Source organism: Chrysochloris asiatica, unplaced genomic scaffold (genome assembly GCF_000296735.1).
Source record: "Chrysochloris asiatica unplaced genomic scaffold, ChrAsi1.0 scaffold00529, whole genome shotgun sequence".
Lineage (NCBI taxonomy): Eukaryota > Metazoa > Chordata > Mammalia > Afrosoricida > Chrysochloridae > Chrysochloris > Chrysochloris asiatica.
The window spans coordinates 179,021-187,622 of NW_006409047.1; the positions used below are offsets into that span (position 1 = coordinate 179,021).

Consider the following 8,602-nt stretch of genomic DNA (forward strand, 5'->3'; position numbering starts at 1 on the left):
TAAATATTGTCTCAGACACATGGAGCCACAGATTTTAACAAACATCTCTGAATTCCTCCTCCTGGGCCTTTCTGAGGATCCAACACTGCAGCCCCTCCTGTTTGGGTTGTTCCTGTCTATATATCTGATCACAATATCTGGGAACCTGATCATCATCCTGGCTGTCAGCTCTGATCCCCGTCTCCACAACCCCATGTACTTCTTCCTCTCCAACCTGTCTTTGGCTGACATGTGTTTCATCTCCACCACAGTCCCAAAGATGCTGGTGAACATCCAGACTCAGAACAAATCCATCTCCTATGAGGACTGCTTGACACAAGTGTCCTTTATTTATCTCTTTGGATGTATGGACAGTCTGTTTCTCACTGTGATGGCTTATGACCAACTTGTGGCCATCTGTCACCCCCTTCACTACACAGTTATCATGAACCCCCGATTCTGTGGCCTGTTAATTTTTGTATCTTTTCTTCTCAGCCTTCTGGACTCCCAACTGCACATTTCTATGGTGTCACAACTTAGCTTCTGCAAAGAAGTGGAAGTCCCTAGTTTCTTCTGTGACCCTATACAACTGCTCAACCTTGCCTGCTCTGATACTTTTACTAGTACCATACTGATATATTTTATTAGTGCTGTGTTTGGTGGTGTTTCAGTCTCAGTGATACTTTTATCTTACATTCAAATTATTTCCTCCATTCTGAAAGTCTCATCTTCAGGTGGGAGATATAAAGCCTTTTCCACCTGTGGATCTCACCTATCAGTTGTTTGCTTGTTTTACGGAGCAGGCCTTGGAGTGTATCTCAGTTCAGCTTTCTCATCTTCTACCAGGGCGGATGCTATGGCCTCTGTCATGTACACTGTGATCACCCCAATGCTAAACCCCTTCATTTACAGCCTGAGAAACAAAGATATAAAGACAGTCTTGGGGAGGTTCTTCAGCAGAACAGCCTATTCTCAAAACTTGAGCCATAATTTATAATATGTGCGTTGAAAAAGATGGCAAAACCTAACATTTGCAACCAGAAATCATACATTTATGGTTGCAGAATTCTTACAACTCTCATAGGATTTCTAACAAAATACACAGCTCTGTTTTTACATATTTAAAATCTTCATCCTGTACCATCATTAATTTCTATTATCCATAATTAGTTTTGATTACCCATACTGATTTTGCATATAACAAAAACTGTATGTGAAGGTTATATATGAAAATGCATATCATTTTTTTAGAATCAAATTTCATATTGGAATCATCTGAGAATCTTAAAAATGTTGATGCTTCTTAAAGATTCTGCTTTAAACAGCCTATTACTTGAGCATAAAGAGTTTCAAAACTCTACAGGTGGTTTGAAGGAGCAACCAAGTTCAACATTCCTCACCTTTTAAGATTACTACTTTGTTTTGGTTCTTTTATTTCCCCTAAGCAGATGCTGAGAATCTCATAGTGATCAGATCACACAAGGGGAAAATTGTAAAAGTTATCTTAAGTACAGGCAAGTGATTTGCCTAATATTCCTGATCATATTTCTTACCATTTCTTCATCCTCTACATCATGTAGTAAGTAAGCTGCTCTTGAGTTGATTCCCTGACACATGGTGACTACATTTACAACATCAGAAAATGCTCCCCACTCTTGCACCAGTCCCATAAGTAATTGATGATCACACTAGTGTGATCCCTAGTGTTTATTTTAGATTATTTTTGGAAGTAGATTTTCCGGCCTTTCTTACTGGTTCATCTCAGTCTGGAATCCCTGTTGAAACCTGTTTGTTGTTTTAGCAACAGAGTAGGTCCGTTGGTTGAGAATTAAACCTGTCTTCCACACAAAAGGGAAGAATTCTACCAATAAGCCACCACTGTCTCTGCCCTGAACATCATGAAATTGTCCTTATTTGCTTCTTCATAACCTATTGTCTCTGTTCTCCAACGTCACCCTTCTCTGCTTTGTGATGTTGGGGCTAGAGAAGGGATGATATTGAAACTTCAGTTCTGATTTCCATCTGGATTTATTAGTAGTTTCTCCTATTAATGATCAGTAAAGTTCACTACATCCCAATAAACTTCACATTTCCCTTATATTTGTTTCCTTACTCTTGGTGTGGTACCTTCTCTCAGCAGTTGCAAGATTTTTATTTCCACATAGTTCTTTTTTTCTTTCAGGTCTTGTATAACTGTTTTACCAATTTCCTGTATTAAATACTCTTCATGGTATTTTCATTTTGCTTTATTGAATCCTGACTGATAAATTCTACATAGTGGATAAATGTCTTTTTAGGTGTCTGTCATTGTAATGTTTCTCTGCTATTCATAGCAGAGAATAAACAGCATTCTTATAAATGGAGAAAAGATTGAAGTTGTCAAGGACTTCATTCTTCTTGGATCAACTATCAACACTCATGGAAGCAGAAGTCAAGAGATCAGACGACGTATTCCACTGGGCAAATCTGCTGCACAGGAACTTTTTAAAGTATTGAAGAGCAGAGATGTCAGCTTGAGGACTAAGGTGCGCCTGACCCAGGCCATGGTGTTTTCAATAGCCTCATATGGATGCGAAAGCTGGACAGTGAATAAGGAAGATCGTAGAAGAATTGATGCCTTAGAGTTGTGGTGTTGGAGGAGAATACTGAAAGTGCCATGGACTGCCAAAAGAACCAATAGATCTGTTTTGGAAGAATTGCAACCAGAGTGCTCCTTGGAGGCCAGGATGACTAAGCATCGTCTCTGATACTTTGGACATATTGTCCGGAGGAAACAATTGTTGGAGAAGGATATCATGCTGGGTAAGGTGGAGGGTCAGAGAAAAAGAGCAAGACCTCTAACGAGATGGATTGGCCAGGTGGCAGTGGTGGTGGGGTTGGCCCAGGATCTGACATTGTTTCGTTCTGCTGTGCATGGGGTCACTATGAGTTGGTTCCGACTCGATGGCACCTGACAACAACAACAACATCATTGTAATATTATAAAGTATGAACAGGAATAATAATAATGAAAAAGGATGATTGTAAATATGTCTTGATTAAGGTTATACAGCTGAGGATTAAAGTGGTGGTTGGATGTGGTTCTCTGGACTGCAAGGTTGGTTTGAAATGCAAGGTTAGCAGTTCAAACTTCACCAGCAGCTCCTCAGAATCCCTATACTGGGTTGCTATGAGTCAGAACCAACTTGACAGCACTTAACAACATCATATTTCTCGTTGCTGTCTCTATTGATGTTCTTGGACCACTAACTCACCAAGTCATTATGAAAACATAAAAATAAATTATGTTTTATCTAATAAATCTAGGATAGTTATTGATTTTGTCTTTGATAAAAGGGAGTTCTTGACTTTCCTTTTAACCAGTCTGATGAAGACTTAACTGTATTACCATGTAAAGAGCCTAGGTAGTGTAGTAAATAACACATTAGGCTACTAGCCTCATGATCAGCAGTTTGAGTCTATCAGATACTCTATGGGATTGTTATGAGTCTGAGAGCTCACGGACAATCAGTCAGCCAGTGTTACCATGTGTTCTTGTCTGTGGACTTCCTCTGTGCTCAACTACATGGTACCTATACATCCTTTAAAGATGCTGACATAGCTTCTGAGGGAGCAATTTTAAAGTTCTCTGAAAACCTCTGTCTTTTACCACTGAGTTTAATCACTGACACATTTTATAATGTGTATCTGACAGAGGTTGAGAACATGCCAAATGACAGCAAGATATGTTGTTTTTGTTGTTGTTTGGGTTCCATAGAGTTGGTACCAACTCCTAGCAACCTTATGCACAGCAGAACAAAACATGGCCTAATCCTGGACAACCTCACTACAGTTGATACACTTGAGTTCCTTGATGCTGCCATTTGGCCAATCCATCTCTTTGGGGTTCTTCCATTTTCTCTCTGACCCCCTACCTTACCATATATGATACCCTTCTCCAGTGACTGGCCCTCCTGACAATATGTCCAAAGAATGAGAGATGAAGTTTGGCCATCTAAGTCTCCAAGGAGCATTCTGGTTGTACTTCTTCCAAAATGGTACTATTGATTCTTTTGGCAGCCCACGGCACTTTCAATATTCTACTCCAACACCATAATTCAAAAGCATCAATTCTTCTATGGTCTTCCTTATTCACTGTCTGGCTTTCACATGCATATGAGGTTATTAAAAATACTATGGCTTGGGTCTTCACACCTTAATACCCAAGATGACATCTTTGCTTTTCAAAAATTTAAAAAGGTCTTGTGCAGCATTTGCCTAATGCAATACACCGTTTGATTTCCTGACTGCTGCTATCATAAGTGTTGATAGTTAATCAAAGAAGATTGAAGTCCTTGGCAACTTCAATCTTTTTTGCTATTGATAAGAATGTTGTTTATTGGTCCAGTGGTGAGGATTTTTTGTTTTCTTTAATTGAAATACAATCTATACCGAAGGCTGTGTTCTTTGATGTTCATCAGTAGATGTCTAAAGTCCTCTTCATTTTCAGCAAGCAAGGTTGTATCATCTGCATATCACAGCTTGTTAATGTGTCTATCTCCAATCCAGATGCCACATTTCCTTCATAAAACCCAGTTTCTGGGATTATTTGTTCAGCATACAGGTTGAATAAGTATGGAAAGAATACAACTTTATTGCACACCTTTCTTAATTTTAAATCATTCAGTGTTCCCATGTTCTTTTGGAACAACTGCCTCTTGGTCCATGTACAGATTCCTCATGAGAACAATTAAGTGTTCTGGAATACTCATATTCACAACGTTTTACATAGCTTGTCATGATCCACACAATCGACAGCTTTGCATAGTCAATAAAGCAAAGGTAAACATCTTGCAGATGTTCTCTGCTTTCAGCCAATATACATCAGACATCAGCAATGATATCCCTCATTCCACGGCCTCTTCTGAATCCAGCTTGAACTTCTGGAAAAACTCTGTCAATGTATGCTGATAGCCATTTCTCTATAACCTTTATTAAAACTTTACTTGCATGAGATGTCAAAGGGATTGTCCGCTGATTTCCGCATTCTGTTGGGTCACCTCTCTTTGGAATGGGCACAAATATGGATCTTTTCCAATCAGTTGGCCAGATAGCTGTCTTCCAAATTTCTTGGCATTGATAAGTGAATGCTTCCAGTGCTAGCTCACTTTCTTGAAAGATTTCAATTTTATTCCATCAATTCCTGGTGTCTTGTTCTTTGCCAGTTCCTTCAATGCACCTTGAACTTCCTCCATCAGTGTCATTGACACTTGATCATATGCTTCCTCTTGAAACGGTTGAACATTGACCATTTCCTTTTGTTACAGTGACTGATATTTCCTTCCATCTTCTCTCTCTCTCTCTCTCTCTCTTTTTTTTTTTAACTTTTAACATTGCTTTAATCAAGTAACACAGTTGTTTGAGACAGTAACTTTCCAGACAGCTAAAAACAGCAAAGTGAAGAATTACTCTGAGAACAATCTGTAAATACAGCTCAAATTATATGAACCTCAACTCCACTGAAGTTTAGCACCAGACTCAACACTGGTCTAAGCCACGAATTTCTTATTAGTGTTTAGAAGCCCTGAACATATTTTCCTTCAGATTAAAAGAAAGAAAAATCAAATACTCGGAACCAGAAACTCACAAGCTTGGGTATTTAGAGTACAATTCAGTGTAGGTCACCATTATCTCCTGTAGAATTTCAAACTGGCCTTGCAGCAAAGAATTTGAAAACCTAGGTGAGACACAAATTTGCAGACCAGTCTCTGGTGTGACAAAGCCCATTCCTCAGGTAGGTTCCTGCCCCACTCGTACCAGAATCCTACTAAAGGCAGCTGGAGATTCACTCTTATGCCTGCAGTAAGACAGCTAAGTTTCAATTTCTTAAAATATCAAAACAGTGTTTTATTTATTGTCAAATGTCTGTACAATTTCAATGTGAAAAATTTTTACATACATTTTGTATGTATTCCCTTGTTACTTCCCTTGTCTCAGCTATAGAAAAGTTCAGAAGCCTGATACAGTCTTATAGAGAAACATGTTTATGCTGTATGCAACAGTTTACAGCTTCTAGAAGATATCACAAAATGGGTCCCTGTGTCAGCCCATAGCTCCCTCATGCCAATGGGGAATGCTTAAGATGATGAGCTGGCCCATGTACATGCAATATAGCAAGCACCATCAAAACAAGTGGCCAAGTAGTTAAACAGAAAAACAGGGCAAAAGACACTATGGGTCACCACCAAGGAGCTGATTCTTCTCCTCTCTGTCAAACAAATTGTGGAGGCTTGCCAGTAGTGCCCTACCTGCTCGTTAGAACAATGTAAACACATTCTTACAGATCATGCTAGGTAGACATATCAGAGAAATATTGGCAAGTGGATTACGTTAGGCCTCTCCCTACATCAGACAATTGTTGGTTTCCCCACACATCTGAAGATACCATTATGTTGTAGTTGTTGTTAAGTGCCATCAAATCGGTTCCAACACATAGTGACCCTGAACAGGGTTTCTGAGACTGTGAATCTTTACGGGAGCAGAAAGCCTCATCTTTCTCCCATGCAGTAGCTGATAGTTTTGAACTGCTAACCTTGTGGTTCACAGCCTGATTCATAACCACTATGCTACCAGAGCTCAGGAATGGGTAGATGGTCTGGGTACTGCATGGAATTTTTACCTCCCATACAATTCCAATGCCTCTGGGCTAATATAACGGATGTATGGGATCCTGAAACAAACCTTGTAGCAGGACATGAACTAATTACAGCAGCAGACATGGAGAATACCAGATGCTCAGCGATGCATCAATGAATGTCATAGACAGACTCAACCCCATGCCTATCAACTGCTAACTCAGGAACCACAGAAGGCCACAAGTGACTATCCCTTGCTAATGCTTAAAGATGTTCATAATATTCTGTTGCATTTGTCCCAGTATCTGTTTTTGTTGTTATTAAGTTGCCATCAAGTCAGTTCCAACTCATAGTCACCCAGCGTAGGGTTTGCAAGGAGCAGTTAGTAAGTTTGAACAGCCAAACTTATGGTTCAAACAGACCTTGTGGTCCAGTTCTTTATCCCATAGCACCACACCAGGACTCCTAGCCACAGAGAAATACATTATCTTCCTTCACTGGGAATGGCAAACAGGTTCACATTGGTTTGATTTCTCTTCCCCATGGGAAGTTGAACTAGAGGTAGATTCGCAAGTGTCCTCATAGTTGTACCCAGCACCTCCCAAGAGCTTATAATTTTTCCACCACAGAAAGAATCCCATCCCCAAGGGAGTGCTTATCCTAAGCCTATGGCATAATGTAGTCCCAGCAATAGATGACATCATGACACCATCCTGAGAAGGACTATAAGGGCAAACAGTATGGTATCTCACACCAGGGGAGCAGCCCCAACCAGGAACTATCTTGAGTGCCTCCACAACCTGTGTTTTCCCCATGGACATGACTTGCCTCTGTTAGTAAGTCTCACCTCTCTGTCCTCCCATCCTTAGAGCATGGAGTACAGTTATTTTTTACAGCCGGGCCACCATGATTGCTGATGTAGAGAACCAACCAGATTTCTGGGTATGTGGAGAATTTCCCACCTCCTCTGCCATTGGCTTGCCATGGAAAATCACCCCTGGGAACACCAGCAACTTGGCTCCATGGCATCTGGCCCTCTTCTTGATAGTGGGGTTAGTTTTCTGGGAATAGTATTGTGCTGTGACATGTACTGTTGTGGTCTTTGGTTACAATTCTCCAATGGGATTATGCAGAAGACTTGCAGTAAGATTGTACAGGCCATTTAGGGGTCTTGGAGTAGAATTTAGGGGCAGAACAGGAACGCTACAAAATGGCCACACGAATGTCAACCCAGGAGAAATGCTTTGTCATTTCTCTCTCTCTCTCCCCCTCTAGCATATATCCCTGACCACACACACTGAAATTATATTCCCAAGGATTAACTATTTATCTCACAGGCAGCTGACACTGGATTGTTGTATGGTTTTTCAACAAGACTCATGCCACCCACTTCACTTCTTTCCTGGAATATGAAAATTGTTTGCCACATAGTATAAAAGGGACCCACAAGGGTTCCACCCCCAGCATCAAATCTTGACTATTCAGCTAGCTGTCATAAATGGCTGCTCTTCTCATTCCAATCAGTAAGCTTCCAGACCATCTCATTCTATAATAAACTGTCTCTCAGATTAACCATGGTAGGTTTTTTGGTCTCTCAGTAAACATATACACAGAAGGATTCTTCCTTCAGGGTTTGAACCTGAACAGCGCAAAAGCAGAGCTCAGAAGGAAAGACAGGGCAGGAAAAGAATGAATGGGAAAATAAGGGAGGAAGTGGAAAGAGTGCTTTTACATTAAGGAAGTGAAACTACATCACAAAACAATGTACACATTGTTGAATGGAATAATTTGTTAGGTAAATTTTTCCTAAAACTACAAATAAATTAAAAAGAGATTTCATTAAAAAGTTTGTTACTCTTATAAAAAGACTGTTTTGTAAGACTGTGGTAGGCTCCCAAGCTGGTCCAAAAGTGGCTGGAGAGATCCAGAAAAGTGGAGATCTAGGTTATTTTGTGGTTACCAAATGTGTCTGATCTGTGGGTTTTAGATCTTTGTCAGAAGCTTACCTC

At 40.1% G+C, this 8,602-nt stretch overlaps 1 protein-coding gene across 1 annotated transcript; it reads left to right on the plus strand.

Annotated features, from left to right (window-relative positions):
• The first annotated feature begins 19 nt into the window (after window positions 1-19).
• Window positions 20-976, plus strand: LOC102831350 (olfactory receptor 18-like). The gene has a single exon (XM_006877551.1). It carries the CDS (start codon window positions 20-22, stop codon window positions 974-976), a length of 957 nt encoding a protein of 318 aa, XP_006877613.1.
• Window positions 977-8,602: the final 7,626 nt, after the last annotated feature.